The sequence below is a fragment of the Mya arenaria genome, chromosome 3, assembly GCF_026914265.1.
Source record: "Mya arenaria isolate MELC-2E11 chromosome 3, ASM2691426v1".
NCBI lineage: Eukaryota > Metazoa > Mollusca > Bivalvia > Myida > Myidae > Mya > Mya arenaria.
The window spans coordinates 48,323,115-48,340,578 of NC_069124.1; the positions used below are offsets into that span (position 1 = coordinate 48,323,115).

At 35.0% G+C, this 17,464-nt stretch overlaps 2 protein-coding genes across 2 annotated transcripts; both read left to right on the top strand.

Moving 5' to 3' along the window:
* Positions 1–13: 13 nt before the first annotated feature.
* LOC128226086 (receptor-type tyrosine-protein phosphatase T-like) lies at positions 14–8,643 on the top strand. The gene is made up of 8 exons (XM_052935977.1): positions 14–50; positions 5,426–5,523; positions 5,956–6,081; positions 6,913–7,067; positions 7,357–7,492; positions 7,759–7,908; positions 8,215–8,347; positions 8,507–8,643. Exons 1-8 carry the CDS (start codon positions 14–16, stop codon positions 8,641–8,643), a joined length of 972 nt encoding a protein of 323 aa, XP_052791937.1.
* Positions 8,644–8,839: 196 nt separating this feature from the next.
* On the top strand, positions 8,840–11,894 carry LOC128229337 (receptor-type tyrosine-protein phosphatase zeta-like). Its single transcript, XM_052941209.1, has 5 exons — positions 8,840–8,966; positions 9,281–9,400; positions 10,474–10,622; positions 11,173–11,308; positions 11,738–11,894. Exons 1-5 carry the CDS (start codon positions 8,859–8,861, stop codon positions 11,807–11,809), a joined length of 585 nt encoding a protein of 194 aa, XP_052797169.1. The 5' UTR covers positions 8,840–8,858; the 3' UTR covers positions 11,810–11,894.
* The last annotated feature ends 5,570 nt before the right edge of the window (positions 11,895–17,464 follow it).

Consider the following 17,464-nt stretch of genomic DNA (forward strand, 5'->3'; position numbering starts at 1 on the left):
TCAAAAATCCAAAATGGCGGACAAAATGGCGGACAAAATGGCCGCCGATGGTAAGGAAATAGCAACATACATTGGACTTTCATTAAAAAAAACAATTGTGACAACTAAATACGAATAAGAAAGTTTATATTTACTGATATGTTATGACATACGGAAAACTTTGAAAAATAATTACATGCAAAATATCCAATATGGCGGACAAAATGGCCGCCGCTGCATTATACAATATATTACATATTTACACATAAACCTTTGTATGTGCACTATGATGTTCAAAACATTATAATTTGATCACTGTGTATTCAGTTTATAGGTATAAATGGTTTATATGAGAATAATAGTTAAAGAGAATACATTTTTGTTGCAAATGTGGGTGTTTTTATCAGGCAATAGTTGAAAATGGATGGTGTTCATTGTTTCATTTATGTCTTATGTATGTTTCAAGTCTTTGTAAGCTTTAACTTAATATACGTCCACTCAATGTTTATAAAGTATTTCCATTTTAAGATGTATCAATTATTATTATTGAAGTTAAACTGGTAATATTTGATAACTTACTAATTCTATGTGTCACATACATGATATATACAGTGTGTAAACATTAAATCACATCAAATGATTGCATGTAATACATTTCAGTATTAAAGATCAGTAACAGAAGACATACCCAAAAAAGTTTTTTTGTCTTTAGTAAACAAAACAGTTTTGTTGACATGTTTATATGTCCATAGCACTATAACAATGTCACAAAATAATAACGTCCCCTTTCTCAAAATCAACCAAAAGATTGTAAGAACTAAGCTCACCATCTTCATATTTGACCTGGTATGTAGAATTTAAACCATCTATATTAATAAGTTTTAAGATTTCACCATTAAACCATTCAATTTCATTTGAATCAGGAATGTTAAACTTTTGCTGAATGGACTTTCCAACGAACAGATGTGGTTCATCAATGAACTTAGGAAGTAGGTTTTTCTGCTGTTGAAGTTTCAGTTTATGTCTAGATGACTTAATTCTTAATTAGTATGGCTTTCTCTCTGCGTTTTAATTTTTTTGTTCAGATTTCTTATGGAATTTTTCTTAACCTTTTCATGTAACATTGAAATTTCATTGGTTGTTTTATCTAGCTTATCTGATATGTGTTGAAATTTCTGTTGCCATAACTCCAGTTCATGTTGCAAGTTGTGAGATTCTCTTTTATACTTCATGGCTTCTCCGTAGCGATCATTCATCATATCTAACAATTTCATCTGAATGTCAAGTTTTTTCCATAATGTTCAATTTGAAAAGAAACGTTTTCATTTGTATCTTCAACATGTTCTATTTCTCTCTTCAACTTGTGATTCTCCTGAACAACTTTCCTTGCAGCATCTTGCACTTGTCTTATTTGGCTTTCATCTGCAAGCGTTACATCTTCAGTGATCTTTTTTTCAGGTGCATGAAAACCCGATTGCAAAATAGAACGCAATTCACCATCCCGCTTTTGTTTTCTTAACTTCTGGCATTTCTGACTTAAACGAAACATCTTCACTCTGAGACATGATTCAGGTGATGATCGCAACACTTCAAACTCTTCTTGAATTTTTCTGACTGCAGCAGGCTGACTGTACTTCTCCCAGATTTCTAAAATTTCCTTGTTCAATGGTGGACCAAGAACAACAAAAAAGTTTAGGTCAACAATGAATTTAACTAGCTGCAATTAAATGAAGATGTGAAGAAAGAACAAGCATATTTGTTGAATTTATATATTAAGAATATTAAGAATTGACCTATCAACCTAGTTTCTGACCCAATGTGACCTAGTTTAAAACTTATTAACCATTTCATTAATGAAAACATTCTGATTAAGTTTTATTAATATTGGACCAGATATATTGCCTTAAGTTTGTTCCCTATATTTTTCTAAGATTTGATCTTTTCACCAAGTTTTTGATCCCATGTGACTCACTTTAAAAATGTTGTAAAGACCTCATCAAGGAGAACATCACAGCTTTACCTTTTTGACAACTTAAAATAATCTGAAGAAATTAAAGAATGTCATAACTGTCAATCTGTGAGAGAGCATCTTGTCCTATAATCTAATTTAGTCTTTAACAGAAAATTACTCACAGAATAGCATGAAATGTGGTACCGTGTATTTTTTCCCACTTATTAAAGGGGATCGCTCATGGTTTGACACAGAGACAGCGTGCTCAACTATTCCGCTGCTTTTCAGTGTAAGAATTGAAAAGTTAATGTTATCTAACTTCATTACTTTAATAGGTGAGATAGTTGGGGATACATATCCAAATTTCAATGCAATAAATGATGTATTTACTGAGATAATGACTTAAAGGTGCTTACATTCAAAACATAAACCAAAGTGTGACGCCGGCGCTAGGGTGAGTTGTATACTTATCCTTATTCTTCAAGCTACAAGACTCATGAATGTCTCTAGTGTGATTGATTGATTGACATTATCATGTTATGTTTTCAATATATTGCATTATGGTTAAAATATCCAACAAGTTGTTAATGAGTATCTGTGGGAGAGTGGTTATAATCCGTTATCTTACTATTAATTGACTGTACCAGCCTGGGTCCGCTCTCGACTAAAACCATATTGGCTGTTTATACTTTTTATTTATTCTGCAATTTCGGTACCAAAGAGTAAACTTATTTTAATATGTTTTCAGATGCATTACTGGGAGAACTAATTTTTGTTGCCACAACATGAGCAAGCCCCTTTATTAAAAATGTTTATTTCATCGAGATATAAAGATGTTTTGTTGCACAAGATTTCATATATCCGTACAACAACAAAAAATTCACAAGGTTAAAAATATTCATATATATACACTCTAATTGGTTTTTAATTGATAAATGAAGGCACTGATTTATTTTAGTTGAAAAAAATACCACTAGCTATATTTTATCCAAGAAATGCATTATGATGACAGATGTATAATCATATAAGAAAATTAAAATCAAACCATCAGGAACTCTTGAAAACGACATGCACAATGGAACTGAAAGAGAAATACACGAACCACAAAGCATCGAGTTCGTTAACTGTACTTATATCAAAATACAAACAACATGCACAAGATAATGAAACTAACTATAGCTTTCAATACCTCTTAATGTACGAACAGGTGTGTACATTGATAAAACATCAATTTTGAATTCAACTTCATGCAATAACAAAAACATTTGTTGACAGAGAACAGTACTGTGAAGTGCAGCACTGTCTACATAATAAACCATTCAGACATTCTTATATTGTTGAAAAGTGAAACAACTTGTCATTAATTCAACATTTTGACGACAATAAAATAAATGTTTTCCAAATTCCATACCTAATAATCCAATTTTACTACTTTGATCTTCTGACATATTCCTTTTAAACACCGATCGCCAGACCTGAAAAATACAACCACATGCTTTTAATATTACGGAACGTGAATTCATTTGGGTGGGGTAAACGTCAACGTGAAACGTAATCAAAACATTGCCGAATGGGGTTGGAAAATGAATTTTCCGACGTATAAAATACAGCGTAAAAAGTGAAATAACCGCATATTTTTGTTGGAAATATAATGTAGTGTTGGTATTTGATTGAACACTTTTGTTTATTAATATCTTACCTGTTGTTTCTCACTGTTTTCGCCTTCAATTAAACACCATTTCGTTTTTTGTTTACGCATTCGATTTGTTCAACTGTCAAAATCGAGATCTGAATATTCCCTTTCATTTGATTGGTCAACAATAAGAATTAACAGGGGAGAACACCTTCGGAAAATTGGTTATATAACACTAGTATTCAACAGCGAGATAAAAATCGTGACCGGGCGAGCGAGGTCGCGGTGCAGTAGCGAAATCGATAGTGTTGCATTTTGATCGATTCTTCATCAACGAATAATTCAATTTTAGTGTTTTTTTCTTTATAATGGAGAATATAATTAATCTTGACAGGGAACCTAAATTTATTAAATAACAAATTACTTTTGGTATAAAAAATCGAATTTAAAGTACACAAATATTTTACGAAAATCGGCACCAATTACATAAATGACGTGACGTTCTGAACTCCCTACTGTATGCATGTGAGTTATTTTCAATTGTGAAACCCAATACTTTTCTGTAATCAAGTTGATTTCCGAGTTCATACGTTTCGTCGGATTTTAGGTACAGCATGGTAAACAATCAAAACATCTTCTATTTGCGATCTTTCAGACGATCACTCAAGAGTACATCTGAAGAAACAGCAAGGAGGAACGGACTATATCAACGCTTGTTTCATTCAGGTACAGTACGGACTGTATCGACACTTGTTTCATTCAGGTACAGTACGGACTGTGTCGACACTTGTTTCATGCAGGTACAGTACGGACTGTGTCGACACTTGTTTCATGCAGGTACAGTACGGACTGTATCGGCACTTGTTCCATTCAGGCACAGTAGTGACTTTATTCAAACTTGTTCTATTCAGGTACAGTACGGACTGTTTCGATGATTGTGACATTCAGGTGTAGAACGGAGTGTATCGACACTTGTTCCATTCAGGTACAGTACGGACTGTTTCGATGATTGTGACATTCAGGTGCAGTACGGAATGTTTCGACACTTGTTCCATTCAGGTGCAGTACGGACTGTATCGACACTTGTTCCATTTAGGTACAGTACGGGCGGTATCGACACTTGTTCCATTCAGGTGCAGTACGGACTGTATCGACGCTTGTTTCATTCAGGTACAATACAACCTGTATCGACACTGGTTCCATTCAGGTACAGTACGGACTGTATCGACACTTGTTTCATTCAGGTACAGTACGGACAATATCGACGCTTGTTCCATTCAGGTGCAGAACGGACTGTATCGACACTTGTTCCATTCAGGTACAGTACGGACTGTTTCGACACTTGTTTCATTCAGGTACAGTACGGACTGTATCGACACTTGTTCCAATCAGGTAAAGTACGGGCTGTATATACATTTGTTTCATTCAGATGAATATATTTATTTTCAAAAATGGATATACAAATTATTTTTTAACTTTTAACATTGGAATAAACTTTTTTTAAAGGGATTTTCCGGAAGGCCAGAGTACATTGCTTCACAAGGTACTTGTAAACAGATATCATCACTATTCTTTTCATTTTTTTTAAATAAGTAAAATGTAATACCGGCAACATTTTTATGTTCAAATAATTGTACTTTTCCATAAATCGTTTTGTAAACAACGCTGGATGTTAAAAGACAACATAATAATACTTAAAATAATTATACATGCATCCGTTGTTTCTTTGGCTATAGTCGAAAATAAAAATAAATAAATATGTGAGATTAGATTATTGTATATGATTAATATCAATTCATTTTCCTGTTTCGGTTTCCCTGATTAATAATAATTCGAAGAATTTCAACACTCTATCCGTACAGGTCCAATGGACGCTATGATCGAAGAATTTATTCGGATGATCTGGGAAAAGGACGTCATCACAGTCGTTATGGTGACAAACCTCGTCGAGCTGGGAAAAGTTAGTGTCAACGACCATGTCGAAGTTTAGAAACCATTAAAATTGTGTCAACTCGCGCTTAGCTATAGCAAAGCATTAATCAGCACACTATTTTCTGAAAGTGTCTTAGGTTTAGCCAGTAATGTGTCAAACATTCTCTGTGCTTTAAGAACACATTTTTGTCGCAGAATCATGCCTCGGAGTTTAAGCAGGACAAGCATGCATATCGTCACATCTCGTGTTAGAGTATATTTTGTCTTTTGTAATAACCTCCTAAGGAATGATATGCCCGCACGGTATAATTTTGCTATGGTAAGGGTCTTTGACTTTTGCAATGAATCACATCGTAAAGAAGAAACGATGAAGAAGCAAATTGGTAAATCAAGTCCATTTAATTTATTTCATCCATAAAGCCTGCTGAAGGTAACAATATACGTGATATAACCTTTTCAGATCAAATGCCTGCCGTATTGGGGGGAGATAAATGTGGAGAAGGAGATTGGTATGTTTGTGGTGGTGCTTACGGCAGAGCAGGAGAAAAGCGACTTCGTCGTCAGGGATCTTAAAGTGTTCAAGAAGGTGGGTGGGTTGATTTTGGTTTTATATTAGATATGACTTTATACCTGTCTTCGAAGAATCGATGGGTATATTGCTTTGTACATATCGGTCAATCCGTCAGTAGGTAGACCAGATGTGTCGAATTAATTACTAGAGAATGCTCGGGCCTAAGGTTCTCGAGCTTATTATGGACTTTGGCCATGACCTTAAGATGACCTCTATTGATTTTTGGTCAGTCGGTCAAAGGTAACGGTCGTGGTAACCTTGAACACAAAGCGCTTGACCGAATGATAACTAGAGTATTTATGATGGATCCAGAGGAACTGAAACTGAGCAGGTATGTTGATAATGACTAGCAGATGACCCTATTGATTTTGAAAATCCGGGTCAAATTTCAGGGCCACATTGACCTTGAAGACATAAACCTTTTCCGATCAGTATAAATATAACGCATGGAGGACGGTCCTCACAATTGGTGAAAAGGTGTGTCATGAACTTAAATAACTCCACAAGCATTTAATGCGAATTAATTGATGTGCTGCCTTGGGGGGCATATCTGTTTCACAAGCAAATCTTGTGCTCTTATAAACGCTATCGATCCGATAAGGCCCAATCGGGTATGTTACTTGTACATCGAACACATATATACTTCATAATGTCGGGTTTATTGTCCTTTTGAATATTATATTTTTATCTGAAAGAAATAAAAAAAATATCCTGCTTTCCTTTTTGCCATCTAAATGAAATTCTTACAAAGATGATTGAAAGATACCTTTTGAATTGGGGATTTGATTATACAAGCCAATGACATTTAGACTTTGAATTGTGATTCTGATTGAGAGCCTGTTAAAGACAAACCGGGACGTTGCACGAAGTGTCCGTCAGTTCCACTACACACCTTGGCCGGACAAGGATGTGCCGGACAGCCCTGCCAGCCTGCTTATGTTCTGGTACACCGTCCGCGCGTACGATCCCCGACGTGCCGGACCATGGCTTGTGCATTGCAGGTGGGATAATTTATGGATTTACCCCCATGAATCTGACCAACATGAAATATGTTGCAACTCGTGACCTTATTTTGCATTGACCTGTGCAGAATACTTAGTTTATTGTGTTTTAGAAATATTTCAACCATTTTCTCTCTGGTAAAATTATCTATATTTCGTTTACCTTGGATTCGATCAGCTCTGCTTCAAAAGTTCAAGGTTTTGACAATTCATATACTAAGAACACAAGCTGGGAAATAGCAACCATGTAGTCTTCTGTAGTAGATAAGCGTTTGTCTGAACCTTCTAGCGCTGGTGTTGGACGAACCGGGACGTTTATTGCGATGGATATTCTACACAGCCAGGGCAACCAGACTGGCGTCATTGACGTAGTCCAGTGTGTGACCATTCTCAGGGACCAACGCGTCAATATGGTCCAAACACTCGTATGGCCAACCTACTATCTTGCTTGGTTTCTAGAACAACAGAAAACTTAAATATAGTATCCCTTTTATTTCAAATGAGCTACATAAAGAATTAAATTGTAAATAAATTTTCAAATAAATTAAGATTTACAATTTACTGAATACATAAAACACTTAGACAGTATTTTGTGTATCCGCTCAATTTATTTTTCCCACAAATAAAATAAACATGTAAAGGTACGACACAAATTATCATTGTATAATTATAGGCTTTTCTTTCTTTCCAGAGTCAGTACAAATTCCTACACGAGGTAATGTACGAGGCTCTGGTGCTGTCTTCTTGGCCAGTCCCAGTTTACGAGTTTGCCAAAGAACACCAACGCCTTCTCCAGGTTGACCCAGTCCTCAACAAGACAAACATTCTTCTAGAGTATGAGGTACGTATATGTAGACATTCATGTACACGGATTAATGGAAGCCTATATTGTTTATCACTGTTGGTTATACAAAAAGCGTAATGACCAAGACCAACAAACAGAAACAACGGGTGAATGTAAAATGGAAAGAAACAAAAGACCAACATAAAATTGTGTTTTTATACGAGTGCAGTTTTCACAAGCTTGAGCATTTTACAACAACGCATCTTGCGCTGTTCAAAATTTGTACTCTGATTCCAAGCTATCAACAATTGTTAAGCCTGTGTAGCCTATACCTCTGTCCTGTGGCAATACTCCGTATTTCAGAATGAGAAGGCATACCAGACAATGGTGTTGTCCAAAGTTCGCCTGGACTCGGATAGTCAGGAGATTGACGCTTTTCGTTTCGCAAAGCTGCCGGAGAACGTCGGCAAAAATAGATCGCAGTCCGTACTTGCCCGTATGTAAATGGCTGAAGTATTTCTTATTATGTGTTCAATTACTTAGGGCAGTTTTATCACGCTTGCGTATGTGTGCGTGTGAGCGCGTGTGCGTCGTGTGGAATAAATTTCTAGTTACAACCGTTCTGTTTCTCCAAAAAGTGTTCCTTTAATTTCAGAAAATATGTACCGACCTTTCCTTCGCACGCCAGTAAGCGGTCGCAACGACTACATCAATGCTGTTTACATTCCGGTAAATGATACAAATCCGGAGAATTCCGGAAAATGTTACAATTTGTTGCTTATAATTAAGTAAATTTGATTTAGATTTTTCAAGTTATAAAACAAAATATTTAAGGAAATGCTAAGATTGTTATACCAAGCTCGATGTCGGTACATCTAATATGGTGCTTGTGACATCCAAAGATCGGACACTAGGCATTCCCTTTTCGCCCCATGCAGTATAGCCATAATTGACCACACAGTCAAGTATCTAGTGTGTTGCAGACGTTGAGTGACCGCTACGCCTTCATGGTGAGCCAGACACCCCTAGAGGACACGCTAGTGGACTTTTGTCGCCAAATACATGACCACGACATCCGCATCGAGATCTCATTCCCGGACGAATGGAGAGAACAGGTTGGTGTCGGTTCCGTGGATAGTTATGTGCTTCCCTCTTCATTTTAAAATTTAAATACACAATTATGATAACGTTCAGGTCTATTCAATAGTATAGTACGGAACAATTGCAACTATCTTTTCCATATGATCGGAAAACAGAATACGTCTTAGGCCCTAAGTTAAAAAGATAACAATGTGGCATCTCCAATTGCCAGCCTTTGTTGTATTATGTATATTGCGCTTCTCTTCAAGAATATATTGCATACGATTTATTAGTATCACCAACCCTTAAATAGTCTTTATTTAAATTGTAATTTGAATGTATGTTAAAGGTGTGTAGACTTCCAACCAGCGGCTCAAGCACAATCGGACCTTTCACAGTTCGTCTTGAGAAGGAGAAAACATCGGACAGCATCATACACAGAAAATACTCTCTGACAAACAAAACTGGGGTAACGGTTGATTTTACAATAAAGCTTATTACAGTCTAATTAGTGAATATAATTGTAGGTGTCATTTAACAGCTTTATCTATACGAAGCACAATGCTTGTTAATGTCTTTGATATATATTGGGAATCCGACGTTCTCATTCGGTATGCATATGAAAGGGATTGCTACTTGTATACAAATGACGATCTACAAATGATTGAACGGGCTTTGAGGTAGCCAGCTCTATTGTATGTTTACAGTCAAAATAGGACTGTTAACTAATTTGGTATTTTTGTTGCATTCGTCATAATCGATCTACATCAAATTAATGAACAGAAAATTTGGAACATTCTCGATTGTCATTTACATACTATAATTCAATCACCAAGTATATGCTACCTTTTACTACTGACATTAGTTTTACAAGAAAGGCTTGGTGGAAAAATAGAAATCCTGAAGAATACTCCATGAAACTATTTATGGTGCATACGTCAAAGTCAATCCACCTAAAATTAATGAACAGAAAAATTAAAAAATACTCGATTGCCATTGGCCTACATAAAAAACAATGAGTTTACATGAAGCGTTTACATTTGTGCGTCAGGCATCTGCTGGTTTGTGTCTTCATCTTGCGTGGCGGGTTTCGGCGCTTAAACCTCGATGAAGAAAATATGAAAACATGATATTATAATATTCACTTGGTTGCGGGAACAGTGCATTTTGTAAACCCGAGGATATTCTATTATTTTGCGCTGACAGGTCGAAAACGCATCAATTGTATACTTGCCATATTGATCAGTCGAAAAAAAAACGCATAATAAGTCGCCTTTTCTCCTTTTTGTCCCGACAAGACGAACATGCAAGAAGGCTAAAAAGTAGCTAATTGTCGCCTTTTGGCTTCACCATTTGGCCCCGAAATTGCGAGAATCAGTGTCGGTTTAAGCACAATTATTATTTTTCAAAAAAGATTGGAATTAATGTTCAAATTGTATAAACATGTTTCTTATCACAATGTTTATGCCATACAAGTCTTAGTTGTTGAGCACGTGTAAGCAACATAGTATAAAACCATAATTGTCTGGGTATGAATTTAAGGGTAAGAAAGAATTCTGCCAGCTGGTGTGCAAGAAATGGACGAGGCAACAGGTGGTTCCATCGGATCAGAAGTCATTTGTGCAGCTACTACAGGAAGTGGAGACACGTCGAAAGGCGAATCGAAACAGTCCTGTCCTAATAACCTGTCTGTGCGTATATCATTTCGTTAAGTGAATGGCATTCGGAACTCTTCGGCCATTTTTTACGAAAACGACCTCGGATGTACTAGTATGCAGGTACATCAGTAGAAGTAGTTCGTAAAATTTTGAATTATGTTATAAATTAAATGTAGTATTTAAGCTTGTATTTGTATATCTAAGTTTAAATTGATTGCCAGTGAAGTAAATTATTGAAAACAAAATCAAGATTCCCAAGGGTTAAGTCATTAAGTTTAACTGCTAAATTGAAAATACTATGCGATCTACTTGCAGCGTAGCTAAAGTGTACAGATTTCTGACATTGTAAACCGTCCATATACATCCGAGGTTGCTTTCGATAAAAATGGCCGAGGAGTTCCGAATGAAGTGAATGGAGATAATAAGCCAATAAGGCGATTTTTGTGAATGTTAAATTTCTTTTATTTTCATTTTTTTATTTCGAAGACATGTTCTTCAGTAATCATGTTTAAGTTATATTACAATGAAGTGAACATATTCAAAGATCGAGCGCTATAATTTGTGATGTTATGATTCCTGACAGTACGGGATATGAGCGGAGCGGCCTTGTGGCGGTGTTGTTGACCATACTGGACATACTGACCAGTACAGGAGCCGTGTCTGTCCCTCTCGTGATACGACACCTACGGACACGAAGGCAACAACTCATACCAACTTTCGTATGTAAACTATGTCATTAAACAAACTCCTATAGTTCAATTTCATTTAGGCTATATGCAACTCATTCTGAAAGTTTGGCAATTGTATAATTATTAAACACTTAAAGAATGAGATAAGTATTAGCAACTGTGGTATTTTCATAAAAAGCAGAAATAGCCATTTCCATCTAATGGTAAGCCGCAAACCTTTAAAGGACCATTATCTCCTTGGTATGAAGATCAGTATTATCAACGTTCATTTTTCCAATGGTTTAACTAGCAAACAACATCATTAATAAAAACCTTCAGATAATAATGATAAAAACAAATTTTCCTTTTGACATTGGATAACTCATCTGTGCAAAGTCAAGAAAACATATTATATTCAGTGTCAATAGAGAATGTTTCATACATGATATATGTTCTACAGACCTACTTTTTCGGTTTCAGGGACAGTTCCAGTTCTGCCACGATGTTGCTCTGGACCACGCCAATACAAGCAATACATACGCCAATGTCTGACCGTGAAATGGAGTGCAGGGAGCTAAGCGTCAGTGACGGAATATATATCAAACCTGACAAGCAATATTAAAGAACCATCTAGGAAAAAAATGAACGTACATGACGAGCTCTTGTGTGTTACTTTGAGTTGCATGTTGTTAACATGTTAATTATTGGTAAAACTTATATTCTACTTTAAATTAGGACTGACAGTTCATCCCCATCACACACACACACGCACACGCACACGCACAAACACACGCACGCACGCACGCACGCACGCACACACACGCACACACACGCACACACACACACAGGGAGTATGTTAACTAAATAATGCGTACCATATGTAACACTTTGGAGTACCGAATGTTCTTTGAAAACTTGAATTCCACATACCAAAAATCGGGGTTTCAGCCTCGGTAATCGTAGAATGCAGAGTGCCAAAACAACCATATGTGGCATGCGTTGTCTGTAAAATGTGATCGTTACTGACACTATCTTTAACTTTATATATGTAATGACAGCGCCCCTGTGTGGATCATAATGTAGTCTGTGGTTTCGAATTATTACTCTTATTTATAATTGTATATTATATCATAGCATTATTGGGGGGTTTTCTCATTTATTTGTATTTTTTATAATAGTGTTGCGTTATGTATATTCCATTTATTTGTATATGTATATGTTTATGTATATGTAGCATTATATTTTATTCCATTCATTTGTATATGTATTTCGTTTTAATCCTTTATTTTGTCTTTTTATATAATATGTAGCATAAGGATTATTCCATTCATTTGTATTCGTATATAGTATGTAGTATTATGTTTCATTCCATTCATTTGTATTCGTATATGGTATTTAGTTTCATGTTTCATTCCATTTATTTGTATCCATATATGCTATTGTAGCATTAATTTTTATTCCATTCATTTGTATCCGTATATGCTATTGTAGCATTAGGTTTTAATCCATTCATTTGTATTCGTATATGATATTGTAGCATGAGGTTTTAATCCATTCATTTGTATTCGTATATGATATGTAGTATTATGTTTCATTCCATTCATTTGTATTCGTATATGGTATGTAGTTTTTTGTTTCATTCCATTCATTTGTATCCGTATATGCTATTGTAGCATAAGGTTTTATTCCATTCATTTGTATTGGTATATGCTATTGTAGCATTAGGTTTTATTCCATTCATTTGTATTCGTATATGCTATTGTAGCATAAGGTTTTATTCCATTCATTTGTATTCGTATATGCTATTGTAGCATTAGGTTTTATTCCATTCATTTGTATTCGTATATGCTATTGTAGTATAAGGTTGTATTCCATTCAATATTATTCGTATATGATAAGTAGCATTATGTTTTATTCTGGTGCTGATCTGCTTGCAACCAACACGAATTTTCTTTTGTAAAGTTTGTATAAGCCTGCTGTAAATTAAATCACTATTTACCACTTTAATATGTTCGTTCAGTCTTTTTGTGAGTTTTTGTATAACCATTTCTGATGTTCACAACCACATTCGAGTTTAATCAATACAGGTCATCCAAGATCCAACGGTTATTTTATGGATGGCAATTACAACTATTATCTAAAACGTTTATCCAACGCTTTCAAATTTAAACTGTTTTAACGCAAACACTGTTGCAACCATCATTTTAACGACAAATGCCGTGGGTCGGACCGTTGTAAGAACGTTGTTACAGTTAAAAACGTGTTTAACGTCATCAATGTTAACTTTCAAAACGTTACTGCTCTCTGGCCCCAATTTCTCGAAACTTCTTAAGCTTAACAGGCTTAAGTAGCTTATTTCAATTAGCCAAAATACATACTTAAATTAAAATTTGATAAATGACAAATGGTGTATTGTGATTATCATTAAGATAATTTCTATCTAAAGTGACAAAAACTCTTAAAAAAGTTAATATTACGCAATAACCTGAAAACCAAAAATAATGAGATTAGCTTAATCCTGTTATAAGGGACTTAAGAAGTTTGGAGAAATTGGGGCCAGTAAATGTTAAAGGTTCCACTTGTGATCTGTTGTATTTCGAACAAGATTTGAGACAACGGCTTCAGCTGTAATTGATTTATTTAAATATATGAGTACATCGTTAACTATTTTGCCCTTTAAAAGTTAACAACGATTCCGTTAACAATATTCTTAACTTAAAGTAATAAACAATCAGCCCATTGATGATATCATTTCGTTGGAAGAGAGTGCTGAATTATTTTAATTCAGTTTACGAAATGTGCTACGCAATCGGTGCTGAGTAATTCTATATTAAAAAAGCAAACAGATACGGAATAATTACTTCTATTATTTGGTACATTATATTCCCTACCTAACATGTATAACATAACATCCTAAGTTCAACAAACGGTAACAAAATGTATGACAATGTGACAATGAGTAATAAATCTAAGACAAAACAGGTGCATAATTCATAAAATATCGACTGAAGTGGACAGTTTTACAGAAAGTCCTTCATGGCAAGCTGTGATTTTCTTATCTTCAGAATTATCAGCATAACTTTATATAATTTGTACAAAACAAGAAACATTAGATACGGAAGTAATTCAACAGCTTGAGATTTCTGCGTTTCTTCAAAATGTAACAATAATTCGTTGATTTAACAAGATTTAAGACAACTGTGTACAGATTAGATTTTAACCTAAATCAAGTGTTTATTAAAGCTGCACCCACACAGATTGGCAGTTTTGATCTGTTTTAAGTTTTTGTCTCGAAATGAGCTGATTTTGGTTAAAATGCCTTCAATTAAGTTAAATAAGATGATTTACAATAGAACAGATCTCAATTGTTTGAAAAATAACTGCCGAAAACTCATTTTTCATAAATATCAATTTTCAAACGTTAATATCAAAAACTGCGATCTGATATTTCGTCAGCAGTCTTGTATCACTTGTTTTAAGATATTTACGCAAAAATGGCTAATTCCAAGACAAAAAATGAAAATAAAATTGTCAAATATTCAATCTGTGAGAGTGCAGCTTTGAGGACGACAATCATTCAAGCATACATAAACATAACCTACACTATTGCAAAGCATGTAGATACATTGCACATCGCTGTATACATTTTTTCATAGCAAACAAGTGTTTAAAAATGAAAATGAAAATGTCAATTCTTGTCGCTGACAACGTTCGGAAATTCTCCAAAATGATAAGGTTGAAACACAACGATTACATTCATGATTTATCTTGCTCTTTCTACGAATGTATGGTGTTTTCACACGACAATTTATATCATACGCTTAAATTTATTTGAGAAAAATAGCTAAGATTCTTCATTTAGGAAAATAATCATTTTCGTACCAACCTTCACCCAGCGACAAGAATGACGAAGCAAGTTTAAGAAGAACAATATCGCTTGATAATTATAATATAATTGTTTTTTATACAGAAAAAAAACATAAGATCTGAATACGTCGAGGATTTTTATATCATAAGGCTTCTTTTCTGTTAAACATAACATTGAAGGAATTATACAGGGGAAATTTGGTGAGTACGTGTAACATGTCCTATATACAAGTAAACTAATAACAAATAATCATGCCTTTTCCATAACACGCACTTAAATGGACACACTATAGGTTTGTACTTAAAAGATGCAAAAAATGGCTTCAAGAATGATTAAACGATTAAAAACTCTGTCAATGATTAACAAGTTTCTTCCATTATTTGCCTGTACTAAGAAAGTGCAATAGCTGGTGTGCTAATACTGCTTACAATTTGAGTAAACTTAAATTAACGTGGTGGTCTTAACATAAAAATACTTCTTTTATGAAATTTCCTCGGAGACCATCGAAACAACTACATCTTATGATGAACAAAATGAAATGCATCCTCAATTTGTTGTATATCAAATAAGTGGGGTTTTCAATTACTATCTACGTGGTCACAAATAACCCGGTAAAAACAGCGTCAGAATATGTATGTACACAAATCATATGTATTTTGGGATTTATTGGTCATTTAAGAAGTCAAAAGAGTTAAACATTATAATGCATTAAAATTTAAAAAAAAATCATTTTTTGCTTTTACCCTTTATTGTGCCCCTTTAAGTGTTACCCTATAGTGTGCCTCTTTACGTTCTACCCCATATTGTGCCCCTTTAAGTTCTACCCTGTATTGTTCCCCTTTAAGTTTAAAAGAGATCTGTGTCACGAGTTGCAAGCCTTATGTGCAGACGAGTGGAATTGTAAAACTATTTCTGATATCTGTGTTATCCGGCTAAAAGTCCGTGATGGACCGAGTCTTGCCGAAGTTCATTCCCTTCTGACTGGCACCTTGTGTATGACCGTACTGTAGACCTATCATCTTTTGGCCTGGAAAAAATTTGCATAAGAATATTAGCTGTAATACACTTCTAATTTATTGCTATATAATCACTCAAATTTGAAAAACTGGAATGATTGAATTATAATGTTGTTTTTTAAGTTTTTGCAAGCAATAAATTGTATGTAAATATGAATTTATTCTTAATCTTAGAAGATCAGTTTTGTTTCAAATACGTTTGAATTCTGTGGAGCGAACAAAAATCTTTACGGACGGACTCATAATGACTTACATGCAGTTGAACACTCCGACTGGACTATCGGGACAGGTTTAAATTTAAAATCTATCGAACACTAGCCGTCTTTGGGACACATTAAGCTAGGGTTCTATCCAACACTAGCCGTCTTTGGGAAACATTGAGGTATTGTTTTATCCAATATTACCCGTCTTTTGGATACACTGAGGTATTGTTCTATCCAATACTAGCCGTCTTTGGGACACATTGAGCTAGCGTTCTATCCAACACTAGCCGTCTTTGGGACACATTGATCTAGCGTTCTATCTAATACTAGCCGTCTTTGGGAAACACTGAGCTAGCATTCCATCCAATACTAGCCGTCTTTGGGACACATTGAGCTAGCATTCTATCCAATACCAGCCGTCTTTGGGATACACTAAGGTATTGTTCTATCCAATACTAGCCGTCTTTGGGGCACATTGAGCTAGCGTTCTATCCAACACTAGCCGTCTTTGGGACACATTGAGCTAGCGTTCTATCTAATACTAGCCGTGTTTGGGACACATTGATCTAGCGTTCTATCTAACACTAGCCGTCTTTGGAAAACACGAGCAGTTTTGCAATAAACTTTTAATTCAGTAGGTGATTACTTCGTAATTGAGGGATAGGAAATGTATGATGATTAACTAGCCCATTGTGTCTGAAAGACGAAAGGTGTTTTATAGAACGCTACGCAAGTTCTTAATTGAACAATTTTGGGTTTAACTTTATGCACAAAACTTGGAGCACTTAATGTTTTACCTTTCCGATGAAATGAAGAACTGACAACAAATTATGAGCTCAATATGCATTTCTGGTTGGCCTATGCGGGGATTTAAACCAAGTACTATTTTTTCACATGGTAGAGTTTTTTCTTGAAACTACAGTGGCTTAGTTAAAGGCAGCATAGAGCAATACATTCCATTATTATTTCATAACAGAATAGTTACCGAAATACATAAAGAATTGTACCGTTTTAAAGAGCATATAATCACTTTATCAAAATGCAGCTCAATGATTTCCCTTGAAAACCTGGTAAGGTTTCTGCCAACATGTAAGAAAAATACCAGCAAACATTTCAGCTA